Consider the following 12,779-nt stretch of genomic DNA (forward strand, 5'->3'; position numbering starts at 1 on the left):
TACTGTGCACAAGCCAATCTCAGTCTGTCACTCGAGTTCAACATTTACACTTCCCTCTTCTTCCCGTTCATTTTTGTTTGGAGCTCGCCTACACAACCGTAGACATGGCTTCCGGTCTTCCTATCGCCACGTACGTGTCATTGCACTTCGACACGTCGGGCCGTTGGCTGACCTTTTGTGCCACAGGGTATACGTGCGAAACCTCGAGGAGCGCGCCAAAGTCGACCAGCTGAAGGATGCGCTGCTTCAGATCTTCTCCGATTACGGCAATGTAATTGACATTGTCGCCAAGACGAATCTCAAGGCAAAGGGCCAGGCTTTTGTCGTCTTTGACGATCCCGAGGCTGCGCGCAAGGCCATCGAGGAGGTTCAGGGATTCGAGCTATTCGAGAAGCCTATGCAGCTGGCCCTGGCCCGGACGAGGAGCGACGCGACCGTCAAGTCGGTAGGCAACGACGACGAATTTGAGCTTCACAAGCGCCGCCGCTTGGCTGAAAAGGGTAACTTCATTTCGCCCTTCACACTGCCTTCTCTCGCTACTGTGGACTAGAACGGTTTGCTGACCCTGTCCTCTCATCACCAACAGACAAGAAGAAGGCGTTCGAGGCTGCCGAGGAGCAGAAACGTCTCAAGAGACCTGGCCCTGGCGGTGCACCGGCAGCAGATGCCCGTCCTGCCAAGGCTGCTCGTGGAACTGGTCTCAAGTCCACAAATCCCTCTACCACAGCAGTCATTCCCGACGAATATCTGCCCCCGAACAAGATTCTCTTTGTACAGAACTTGCCCGACGACTACGACATCGAAGCTGTTACCAGTATCTTTGGCCGTTTCGAGGGTTTCCGTGAGGTCAGATTGGTGCCTGGACGCCGCGGCATTGCCTTTGTAGAGTACGAGGGTGAGCAGGGTGCCATTACGGCGAAGGAGAACACGGCGGGCATGGTGCTGGGAGACACGCACACGATCAAGGTCACATACCAGCGCCAGTAAGATGGTTGATTGGGACGAAGGTAACAGCCTCAACTCTGTTTGCATGTAGGGAGGTAATAAATGTGTTCCGGCAGGGTACTAATGTTTACAACGAGTGCGTACCCAATGAAAGCTACCTTAGTCTAATAACACCGCACCCGACGCATGCTTGATCGCCACCTCTCAATCCGTGCCCCAAGGACTAGCTAGAAGATAACGTCGTTGTCTTCCTCCGCAGCAAGAATGTCGCCGGGGCCTGACGTATCGCCCTTCTCTTCTGCTGCCCGTGCAGCCTTTTTGGCCTTGATCTCGGCGTCTGCGGCAGCAGTGTCTCTCTGTTTCTTTCCGGCAACCTGCAGTGCACTGTGAGAAATTGCCATCAAGATCTAACGGACCTCCACGTACCTTTTTAAGTCTGTAGAACTCCTCTCTGTCAAGTTCGTCCAACTCCGAGTTAATGTCTGTAGTAAAAGTTAGATAGGTATCCCGAAGTAAGGCATACAACATACACTTGATGGTGTTTTCTGTCCTGGGAATAATAACGTGCTCGCTGGTGAGACGGTCAGTGGTGGATTGCCAAGATGATCTCGCAGGCATCTTACATGGCGTTTACTGCAAAATGTTAGTCAATCGCTTAGAAGTTCAACGTTTGATCGAATACATACCACGTCGATTAACGACCTTGATAACCTCATCCAAAATAACGAAAGCGGTCTTGGCACTGTTAGCGCTTCTGCAGTGTCCAATGGAGACGCACGGCGGTGTACCTGTAGACTGGCAAGCTCGACCAGAGCTTCAACAGCACGTGCATATGTCTCGCGACAACGCTGGACCTGCTGACCACCCTTGCCCAAGCCCGTGAGGCCGAAATCGTTGTTTCCTTCAGTTACGTAGCTCTCGAATGCCGGGAGTAAGACACCAGAAACGTTCTCCTGCTTGGTACGCACACGGAAGCGAGCTGACCGAGCCGACTCCTGGATCTGGTATCCGATATCACCGCCCACGGCGTAAGTGACTTCGGCCAAGGAGAAGGAAGCAATCTGCATAACGCGTCCCATCTTTCTCTTCGCCTCGTCGATACGTCTTGTAATTTCTGTTCAGGGCGCAGTCACATCGGTCAGCGTAGTTTCGTCTCGGACTGCAAGCGGCACTGCCAACCTCGGAATCGCCTGTATCATGGAACACGTCAGTGAATCAAATCATAATGCAAGATACAGTTCATTGCACACATACTTGGTCAAGGCCTCGCTCTTTCTTTTCAACAGACTGTGGCCAGTTTCGGCGCCCTTGAGCTTGGCCTTCATGATACCCAGCGACTGGCGCGTGGGAAACACCGCTTCTCGGTCCTACACAGATGCATCGACATATTAGAAAGCTCCGTGGTCGACTCTAAATGATGTAGGAGGGCTTCGGCCTACAGGAGCACCCGACATGGTGTTGGATAATCGGATTGAGCGATGGTATAGGTTGGGCTTGGAATTGAGAGGAGATCGGAGGGGAGGTTCGAGACGATTCGCACGGCAGCGAAGGGCGGAGGCAGTTGGGCGCAAGACGGTCGTCCACGATATAGTCGACAAGGAGGAGCTGGAGATGTTGTCAGGCGGCCTTTGGTTGCTGTTGCGTCAGTGCTCAGAGCCGGCTCAGCGATGGGACGCTAAGGTGGAAGTACCTACCTCAAGCGGCCCCCCAGAGATGAAGTCGGGTACCTGGTGTACATAAGTGGATCGCTGGCGATTAGCAGTCCACTGATAAAGCTCGAGAGTGGGCTGTCTTTATCCGCGCGTGAGCGTCTCACGGACGCTAAAGCGGCGCGGCGCCTCCATTGCGATATGCTTGTATCGGTGGCTGGGACTGCCGCCCAACTTATCCCAATAGCCGAGCGCCATCCCAAAAATACAGGACGTGGCGCATGCAAGAAAAAGTACCTTGGTTAGTCGACCTTGCCAGACTGCATCGTAAAGGAACGATCTGTCGACTAGTTCGCGCCATGATCATCTTTTGAAATCGCGCCCCCGGAAGTTGCGAATTCGTCCCCAACGCGACCTGCACAAGGCGAAAAGGCGCTCTCTGCGCTCGAGCTGTCAGTCTCTTGGTTACTCATGGCCTTTGGACAAACGGCCTGAACCAAGATGCCTGCTCCCACGCTTCTCAACGGCTCTCAGAGGCGGCCGGAACTGCACCTCGTTGTATGCGCCGCCCATCCTCCTACTTGCCCTCTTCGTCTTGTCAACACTGGAGATAGAAGCTAACAGTGCCCGATAGAGCGACGAGGACTCCGTATACGAACAGGATATCCTGCGAAGCCCTGGAAGCATCAAGCCGTGGCTTGCCTACATTCAGTTCAAGTCCCAACATGGAACTGTACACGAACGCGCTTTCGTGCTCGAACGAGCCTGTCTCCAACTCCCCCGGTCTTACAAGCTATGGAAGATGGTAAGTCGCGAGGAGCACGCCAGCTGGCGGACCGCCGCCGCCGCCGATTGCTAACTGTACGGATAGTATCTTACCTTTCGCACCAAGCACGTTTCGAAGCTAAATGCTGCCATTTTCCCCGCCGAGTACCGAAAAGTCAATGCCTTATTCGAGCGCGCGCTCATTCTGTTGAACAAAATGCCTCGCATCTGGGAGCTATATCTGAAGTTCTTGCTTCAGCAGCCGCTGGTCACGACCACCCGACGCACTTTCGATCGAGCCCTTCGCGCCTTGCCGATTACCCAGCACAATCGAATCTGGGCTCTCTACAAGCCGTTCATCAACTCTGCTGCAGGAATCAGCGCCGTCAAGGTGTGGCGCCGCTACATGCAAATACACCCCGAGGACGCCGAAGACTTCATCGAGCTCCTTGTGCAGGTCGGCTTCTACACTGAAGCCATCAAGAAGTACATGGACATCCTCAACAATCCGCGCTTCACTAGCAAGCAAGGGAAAGGGCACTATGAACTGTGGAGCGAAATGGTGGACTTGATGGTCGAGCACGCGGCGGATATTGAAACCGGTCACGAAACGGGTATTGATGTTGACAGGATCGTCAGAAGCGGCATTGTCAGGTTCGCCGATCAACGAGGAAAACTCTGGTGCGGCCTAGCGACTTACTGGATCCGACGAGGCAGCTTCGAGCGCGCCAGAGATGTGCTCGAGGAAGCCATCACCACGGTAATGACGGTCAGAGACTTCACGCTTGTTTTCGATTCGTACACCGAGTTCGAAGAGTCCATCATTGGAGCCCTAATGGAAGTAGCCTCGGAGCGTGCCGACAACGGTATCGTGGACGAGGAGGCAGATTTCGAACTCGACATACGGATGATGCGGTTCGAGCAACTCATGGACAGACGGCCATTCCTTCTCAACGACGTAGTCCTGCGCCAGAACCCCAATAACGTGTCTGAGTGGGAGAAGAGAGTGGCTCTCTGGGGCGACAACCATCTCGAAGTCGTTCAGACATACACAGCCGCCATCGCCACGATACAACCGAAAAAGGCCGTCGGGGCCTTCCATCAGCTTTGGGCCAATTACGCCAAATTCTACGAGCGTGGTGGTGACATACGCAATGCGCGCATCATCATGGAGAAAGCCGTCAAAGTCCCATTCAAGTCCGTTGCCGAATTGGCTGATATGTGGATTGAATGGGCTGAGATGGAATTGAGGAACGAGAACTTTGACGATGCCGTACGAATCATGGCCAAGGCTGTCCAGGCACCGAAGAGATCCACAGTCGACTACTTTGACGAGACGCTATCGCCGCAGCAGCGTGTGCACAAGAGCTGGAAGCTGTGGAGTTTCTACGTGGACCTCGTGGAGAGTGTCAGCACTGTGGAGGACACACGAAAGGTTTACGAGCGCATCTTTGAGCTGCGAATCGCGACACCGCAGACAGTGGTCAACTATGCGAATCTGCTGGAAGAGCACCAGTACTACGAAGAGTCGTTCAAGATTTACGAACGTGGCCTGGACCTCTTCAGCTACCCAGTTGCCTTTGAGCTGTGGAATCTCTACCTTACAAAGGCCGTGGATCGCAAGATCGGTATTGAGCGTCTGCGCGACCTCTTCGAACAGGCCATTGAAGACTGCCCACCCAAATTCGCCAAGGTCATCTACCTCATGTACGGCAACTTGGAAGAGGAGCGGGGCCTCGCGAGGCACGCTATGCGCATCTACGAACGCGCAACGCGTGCGGTGGCGGATGAGGATCGGGCAGACATGTTCAACTTCTACATCACCAAGTCAGCGTCTAACTTTGGCCTGCCATCGACGAGGCCAATCTACGAAAAGGCGGTTTCCACTCTACCCGACAACGAAGCACGGGATATGTGCCTAAAGTTTGCCGACATGGAGAAGCGCCTTGGCGAGATCGATCGGGCGAGAGCCATTTACGGTCACGCGTCACAGTTCTGTGATCCACGCACCAGTCCAGCTTTTTGGACCAAGTGGGAGTCATTCGAGGTGCAGCATGGCAACGAGGATACGTTCAAGGAAATGCTCCGTGTCAAGCGAAGTGTGCAGGCGCAGTACAACACGGACGTCAATTTCATCGCGTCGCAAGCGCTTGCGCGTAGTCAGCGGAGACCGGAGGACTCGGGCGATGCCGAGGTGGACGATGCCATGGCGGCACTTGAGCGACAAGCAAGAGCACCAGCCGGGTTCGTGGCTGCCAGCGACGCTACCAAGATGAGCAGCACATTGGAAGCACCGCCAGCACCGGCGAATCCGGACGCTATCGACATTGACGACCTTGACGAGTAACATGTATCAATTTCTCCGGCCTGGCGGTGGTTGGCTAGTTTTAGGTAATAGCATACAGACAGCAGGACCCCTACAATACTTTTCAATTCCCGGTCCACCCCATTCAAATCAATTCATTCTCCAATGTTCTCCCTTCCCTTGTCTGGCTGATGTGTTTCACAGCCTCACATGTAGTGGTCTGGCTAGGCGTACTGCTCCATGCCGCGAGCGTGGGGGGCGTTCCTCATACCACGCCGTGCGCCTCCCCAAAACATCACTGTATTGGTGACTATTTCGCGGGCGTCTTGGTATAGCCCTTCTCGGTGTGCTTCTCATGGAACCCCGAGGCGTAGTTGCGGTCGACGTGGCCATCACGGGAACCCGGCGTGGCGTAGATGGAACCCTTGCGCTTTTGGAAGCGGCTCGGGGGTACCTTGGATGCGTCTAGTAGATGAAGCACATCAGTCAGCACTCCAGAGACTCGCAGACTTCAAAGGACACTTCCAAAGCTCACCCCATTCGTCGGTGCTGGCTCTTCGATCTATGGGCGAGGATGAGAGTGCAACGGCGGGTTCTCCGTCGAGTGCGACTGGCGAGCTACCGACCTCGGCCGAGATGCTCTGGGTTCTATCTTGTTCGTCTGATAGGGCGTGTAAGCAAGGTTCACATGCGCTGCACATGGACGGGGACGCTTACTTGACATGGTGATGGTGATGGTGGATATACTGGATGGTATGAGTATAGGTTTGCTCAGTGGCAGGTCTTACTAAGAGTTCAGAAGATGAGTTTGTGTAGGGTGGTGGCTGATGGAAACGCTGTTTGAGGGTATCGTGGTGTCGCTGGTTAGGGGGGTTAGTGGGGAAGTTGAGCAAAGGAGTGGGAATGGAGACTTGAGAGGGGGAAAGACGTGAGTTTATGAAGGTCCAGGCCTCGCGATTGCCTTCTTAACAGCAGCCCGCGTTTGGGTAGCATGGATGAGTCGTGGAGGGTGGGTGCTACTGATGGCATTGGAGGGCAAGGTGAGGGAGGAGCAGAGGTAAGGTAGCTAGCCAATGCAGCTGGCGGGCGTTGATGTCAACGAAGGCGGAGGCGATGCATGTCATGTACTGTACGATGGGGGGTGTACGAAGAGAGCACATGAGGTCAAAGTAAGGTAGGTTCCGACCAGAACTCACTCGGGGTGGTCACCTGCCAGTTGCGCACTTTTGATCCCCAGGCCTCCAATTTGTTTATTGAGGGAGGTATGAGTTCACTTGATCCTACTCGAGAAGCGAAGGCGCTTTGGCTTAATGAACCTGTCGATCATATACGTGCTAAGGTTGAGGCTGGGTCGACGTGTGATGCACATCACTCACTTGAGTGCACCTGAGCCAAGCTTTGAAGGACCTTTACGCACACACAGATCTATGTGCCAAGACCACGATGGCTGCAGCGAGAGAGAACCTGAATAGAGCCAAGCACTCATATACACCAGGTATCAGGAACATGAGGGTGGTCATAACATACATGATGTAGCAATCTACGCATTGTAGGGAGACGTGTCATGTTGGATATCGCAGCTCACCTCACTTACCTGATGTTGAGGGTTCGTTTGGTCAAACTGGCTTGGTTTCTGTTAACAGCGACATGATCCAAGACGAGGTGTTCATCTCCCATAGAAAACATGAGAGTGCAAGATCTGACAGTATCTCAGCTTGAACCAACGCGAGAGAGCGAGGCGACACGTTTAGGAAGGTTGTCAAGGTTTCTTGTATCTGAAAGTACTCGAGTAGGCGCAAGGTACATTATCCATTCCCTCTGTTAACGCGGGGAAAGTGACGAGGATTTGCCATCGCCGTTGACGTCACACGCCTTTCGCGGCGAATAAACGGAGGCCGCGACCACCCCAAGAGCTACCTGCCCACCACCCATACTCTGTATTAGTGCCTCGCAGCTGTGGTCAAGCATGAGAAAGTACTGCTTAAGTAGTGGTGGTGCGAAAGTATACCTCAGTCTACGTACGAATGATACCTTGGACTATTCTTTCCTTACCTGACCTTACTTTTGTTATCCTAATACAGGCCTCCAACCACAGCCACACAACTCAACCAGCATCTCGGAAACTGCGGGGAGGCTCCAATGTTTCCCTTTGCGGATTCCCCTCTCTCTTCGACACCTTCTTCTTTCCTCGGCTCCCTCCCTTGACCAGGGAACCCTAGACTTCGACACCCGCGACACTTGGGCGGTTCGGCACCCCCCTTAGATATCATCTTGAGATCAGATGCCTTGGCCTGCGCTAGACTTGATAAAAAAGTCCTCAACGTGAAGATGGGCTCTACAGGAGCGACAACAGCAAGACCAAGATATGATACTTCGTCTTTTTGAGAATATGGCATCACCGGGAGAATGGCTGTCAACATTGTCAGCCGTTGATTTGATTCAAGGAAGTGTGGTTAGCAGTCATAGGTAGATTGACACTGAGGTGCTCGGATTGGGATCATGTCCTATGATTCCTTCATACTGTATCTACTAGCGTTGTGTCGCCCCCTCTCTGCTCTCGCCGTCATCCCTCCTCAGCTCCCCCCGTCAGTTTCATGCACGCATGCTGTACTTCTGCGCATCTCCCCCGTTAAGTGATACCTTGTTCAATGTGGCAAGTGAACGTTTTTCGCACGTTCACTCTCATCCTCAACTTCGGTAGCAGACGATATTCTCATGCCTTTCACCTCTGTTTAAGGGCAGTAAAGAATCTCGACACGAACACATACAAATGAACATCATTCGACACATTTGCGTTACAGTGAACCAAAGTGATCAGCAGTCAGAGAATGTAATTGTGCACTACAGGTGTCAAGACACAGCCAGGCACCTCAGATACAAGTGAAAGGCATCAGCATCAGCATCAGTTAACAGCCTCTCTTCATTGCCTATCCATCCTGCCTCCACAGATCTCTGTTTTGACCCTCGTAGTAGTCCTAATCCCTCTCTACAGAAAACACAAGCGTTTAGATCTCCTCGCCGTCGGCGCGGAGCTCGGCCAGATAGGCGGCGTCGTCCTCGGGTGCGGCGGAGGGGGTCTGAGCACGCTTGATCATCTTGTTGAGGAGCTCATCGGAGCGCTTGACGGCGAGCATCAAGTTGCGGCGGGCAGCGGCGGGCGTGGTGGTGCCAGCCATCTGGACAGGAACAATACCGCCAAAGGGACCGGCACGGGCAGCGTTCTGGCAACGAACCAAGCAGACATTGCTCTGGCCAGCGACGGTACCAGTGCAAGTCTGGTCGGCGGGGATGGCAGCCTTGAGGGGGAAATCGGTCATGGCGCCGTCACGGTTACGGGAGTTCTGGCCCGGGGGAGTGGTGACAACGTTGATGTTGGTCCACGACGCTCCGGTGGCATCGGCGTTGATCATGCAGTCGTAGGGGCCTTGGTACGTGTAAGTCAAGTGTCAAGTAGAAGAAGATTTCATATCGAATACTCACCACCACCGTCACCGTTGACCTGGTGCAGGGTCATGTCGACGGAGCCGCCGGCGGAGATCTGGGGGAGCATGGTGCCGGTCTCGGCCATCATGGCCTTGGTGCCAGTCTCAAGGTTGTTGGTGCCGGCTCCAACTGTCTCGCCGAAGGTATCCGCAGCCTCTCCCTTGAAGCGAGTGCTGTCAGCCTGGAAGGGATCACGACGTGTTCCATCACGGGGGGTGCTGGAGTCGATTCCAAGGGCCATGCCCTGTCCGCCGGCATCACCAGTGGCGCCGATGATGGCAGCATGGCCGGCAACAATGTCGGCAGTGGCCAAGAGGCCGATGGCGAAGATGCTCTTGATGGAAGACATTGTGATGTGAGAGAAGGTAAGTCCTGGCCGGCAGGGGTATATTATACAATACAAATGATTGGAAGGAGAGAAGTGGTCGGATAACTAAAAGACTGCTGAATGCTGGATGGGGAAGAAGAGTACGAGAGGATTGAGGCCGGAGGTTAGACCATCTTTATACCTTGGTTGTCAGCACCCCTTTGAGAGCAACCAAGCGGTGGATGGATGTCTGCCTGATGTCGAGACGACGCGCATGTCCTGCATCCCAATGCCCTTACGCGCCTTAGTGAGCATCCGGAGTGCTTCTCCCGCCTTCTCCTCTGATACTCAGAGAACGCTGGTCGAATTTCCATCCGACATCCCAAACCGCCAAGCCAAACATGTTTTCGCAATAGAGCCTCAATGCGAGATCCCGGGGGGTATCACTACAGCTAAAGGAGCGTGCACATGCACAGAAGTGCCTTCCACGCGCGGCTGTTGTTGCTCGCTCAAAGTTGTATCCACAAAGTCGGGCTGTGGCGAGGCCACGAGCAGAGCCTCATGCGAACCTCGGGCCAGGGGCGTGTGCAACATGAGGCCGCCATAGCAGGGATGGCCGCAAGGTTCCGGAGTTGGTGTGGCCGAATGTCAGCTGGAAAAGTCCGAGCCCGCGACCTTATTTCGACTCAACCCAGATGCACCAGTGTTGAAGGGGGTTAATGAGTGCATAATGATCGTATGCACCGTCCACTACCTTAGCTCAAGGTACGAACGACAAGAGTGCCACACATAAGGGGATGACCTGCAGTTCTATACTCCGTGTATTTCTAGTCGGGCAGATATAGGCGGTAGCTTGACCTGACAGAGAACGGTTTTCAACCCATCCAGGAGAAAACAGCAGCGACTGATATTGTGAATGCATACTGCGACCAGCTCGTTGGTGCAAATCCCTCAGCATCCCATGAGTAAAATCGACTGCGGAGTAGGCCCACGAGTCGGCGAGTTACGAGATACATGACCTAGCTCAGGATTGCTGCCGGGTTACATCGAAATTAAGCACTACCAATATGATCTCGACAGGGATCTTGCCGGCCTTGTTTCCGTTTCTAAAGACCAAGACAGGCGTGGGGATTGCGGCGGCCCGGCCAGCTTAGGGTGAGGTGCTATGTAAGGTGACATAGCAACTAGGGACAAGGCTGTTGTGTTCAGGTTTGTGGTGGTAGACCTGGCAAGCAAAGACCATGCCTCGTGCGTGTTTGACGCAGAGATATACGGCTGTTTCGATCCACGGCGCGGGAGCGTCAACGCCGGATCCAGATCACCGGGGTACGACGTGATTGTTGCAGGGGGGAATGTAAGAACGAGCCCGGGAGTTGGCAGCCCAATTGGATTGAACTTGCAGTCAACTACGAACGCACGGGCAGAAATGATCTACCGCCGTGGCGTGGATAACCCTGAGTAGACACTCATAAGCCAGTATGGCAGATGCATTAGTAGCTAGACAATGTAGATGAAGGGAGACGCTGTCGACCAGCGTTGCAAAGAGAGCACATGTGCAGACGGATCAAACCGCTGCGGCCGACAACGGCGAGAATCACGCACGCACAGATGGTCGGCAAGGCAGTACGAATTCGAATAACTCGTTCTTTGCGTAGGCCAGTCGGGTCGAGCCGAGTCAAGTCAAGGTCGATTATGAGCCGCGCACAGGTGCAACGGCTGGCAAACCGGCAAATCGTGCAGCCGATGGTAGGACACGCGTTAGAACCGGTTGTTATACGCGAGAATCGACTGTGCCCTGTGCTGCGGAGCGCCGTAGCTCGGTTCAATACTAGTCAAAGCTATGGCGAGGGGCGATGACCTTGTAGCCTCTCAACGCTTAACACGACGCAGGGTTCCCAGAGGGCACCGAGCATCGAGCAACGGCCACCAAGGCAGAGGAATGGATGCCAAAAGAGAGGCTACTGTGGATTGTGGCGGGTATCGAGAGCACCTGAAGATGCTATTTCTGTCCTGACATCTTTCAGTCTTTGAGTCATAGCCATGGTGCTTGCTTGTCGCACTCAGGAAAAAAGAAACACGGAGGTTGCAGTCGTTCCATGTACGTGATGAGGAGAAATGGCAAGTGCTCCCATGTAGTGCATGCTGAGACTAAGTGACTGGTGGCTAACAGTAGCGATGGTGGACGAGGTCGGTTTGCACACAATGGTGGCTACCGCATGCAGCATGTCGATGCGGGAGCATACCATACGTGCATATAGGCAACTTCAGATCCCATCCTCTGCAGTTGGATTCGTATACGATAGGCTGGAGTTCTAGGAAGACAATTCCTGTGACGTATCAGCTACATGCCACGATGTAGGAACGGGCTTGGTGATCTGACCGGGCCTCACAGAAAAAGTAGCCGTTGGAGCTAGGAATGCCGCGAATTACCAATAATGAGATGAAGTCTGAGATGACCCTTTGCCGCTTGCATATGCAGCCAGCACGCACCGACCAACGGGCGAGATGCTTTGGGGAATTGAAGCCGCTGACTAGACAGCAAGTTCACAATCCAGTGTAACTAGTTTCAAGATGGACCGAAAGATGAGTAGCGGGTAAACGTAGCAGGGTACTAGGCAAGGTGGGTAGTTGCCAAGGGCGGCGAACCTACCTTCGTGAGACAGGCATCGTTTGAAACAGGCGACGTGGGCTGCGCACCGATGTTGTGTGAAACGAAGTTGTCAAACCCCATGGTTGCGGGGCCAATCGCATGAGCCTTTCCCCTTCCAGTGTGCGGCAGAGCTATGGAATCGATCCCGTTGGCCGTTGCTCATGAGAGAGGGAGAGAAGACAAAATTGCCTCGGATCGACCCGCCAGCCGGTGACAACAACGGTGTGATGCATAATCCTCGTGAGCCAGTCTAAAGAGCATACAGTAGCTTGTCAGGTGGTGGTAGTGCCAGCGGTTGATCAAACAGAAAGGAAGAGTAATCAAGGTTAAAGGTGGACGGGAACGTGGCCGGCGGAAGCTAAGCCAACCTTGGCCAAACTACGACCACGGTCATGCTATCCCCTGGGGGAAATCCCCCAACTGAGGTGGTCAAGCAGGAAGAGGTGTGGATCTGCTCCTGGCAAGGTATGGTCGAAGATGGACTTTTATCGCGGTATCCCAGCCTTGTGTGGGATTCAGGTCCGTTAAAAGTTGTATCACTAAGTGATGATTGTCCGTTTGGGGCTGAAGCTGACAGTATGTTTTGGACCAGAGGCCCTCAAGACACCACAAGCACTGGACGGTATCCGTAGTGACGGTGCCCAACATACCCTCGTCGCTATGCTTTGACAGAGG

At 53.9% G+C, this 12,779-nt stretch overlaps 5 protein-coding genes across 5 annotated transcripts; 2 read left to right on the forward strand and 3 right to left on the reverse strand.

Moving 5' to 3' along the window:
• Positions 1-104: 104 nt before the first annotated feature.
• CPAR01_15888 (RNA recognition domain-containing protein) lies at positions 105-987 on the forward strand (the record flags this gene model as incomplete). The annotated part of the gene is made up of 3 exons (XM_060500134.1): positions 105-130; positions 187-500; positions 551-987. The coding sequence occupies 3 exons, from the start codon at positions 105-107 to the stop codon at positions 985-987; spliced, it is 777 nt and encodes a 258-aa protein (XP_060341323.1).
• Positions 988-1,172: 185 nt separating this feature from the next.
• On the reverse strand, positions 1,173-2,399 carry CPAR01_15889 (ATP synthase subunit D; the record flags this gene model as incomplete). The annotated part of the gene is made up of 9 exons (XM_060500135.1): positions 1,173-1,319; positions 1,372-1,427; positions 1,476-1,516; positions 1,569-1,578; positions 1,632-1,680; positions 1,734-2,059; positions 2,125-2,135; positions 2,200-2,312; positions 2,385-2,399. The coding sequence occupies 9 exons, from the start codon at positions 2,397-2,399 to the stop codon at positions 1,173-1,175; spliced, it is 768 nt and encodes a 255-aa protein (XP_060341324.1).
• Positions 2,400-3,095: 696 nt separating this feature from the next.
• CPAR01_15890 (pre-mRNA-splicing factor SYF1) lies at positions 3,096-5,706 on the forward strand (the record flags this gene model as incomplete). The annotated part of the gene is made up of 3 exons (XM_060500136.1): positions 3,096-3,152; positions 3,229-3,399; positions 3,466-5,706. 3 exons carry the CDS (start codon positions 3,096-3,098, stop codon positions 5,704-5,706), a joined length of 2,469 nt encoding a protein of 822 aa, XP_060341325.1.
• Positions 5,707-5,974: 268 nt separating this feature from the next.
• On the reverse strand, positions 5,975-6,388 carry CPAR01_15891 (uncharacterized protein; the record flags this gene model as incomplete). Its single annotated transcript, XM_060500137.1, has 3 exons — positions 5,975-6,129; positions 6,200-6,325; positions 6,382-6,388. The coding sequence occupies 3 exons, from the start codon at positions 6,386-6,388 to the stop codon at positions 5,975-5,977; spliced, it is 288 nt and encodes a 95-aa protein (XP_060341326.1).
• A 2,281-nt stretch (positions 6,389-8,669) lies between these two features.
• CPAR01_15892 (uncharacterized protein) lies at positions 8,670-9,496 on the reverse strand (the record flags this gene model as incomplete). Its single annotated transcript, XM_060500138.1, has 2 exons — positions 8,670-9,088; positions 9,145-9,496. 2 exons carry the CDS (start codon positions 9,494-9,496, stop codon positions 8,670-8,672), a joined length of 771 nt encoding a protein of 256 aa, XP_060341327.1.
• Between the last annotated feature and the right edge of the window lie 3,283 nt (positions 9,497-12,779).

Source organism: Colletotrichum paranaense (genome assembly GCF_030867605.1).
Source record: "Colletotrichum paranaense strain IMI 384185 chromosome Unknown Scaffold_21.1, whole genome shotgun sequence".
Taxonomy (NCBI): Eukaryota; Fungi; Ascomycota; class Sordariomycetes; order Glomerellales; family Glomerellaceae; genus Colletotrichum; species Colletotrichum paranaense.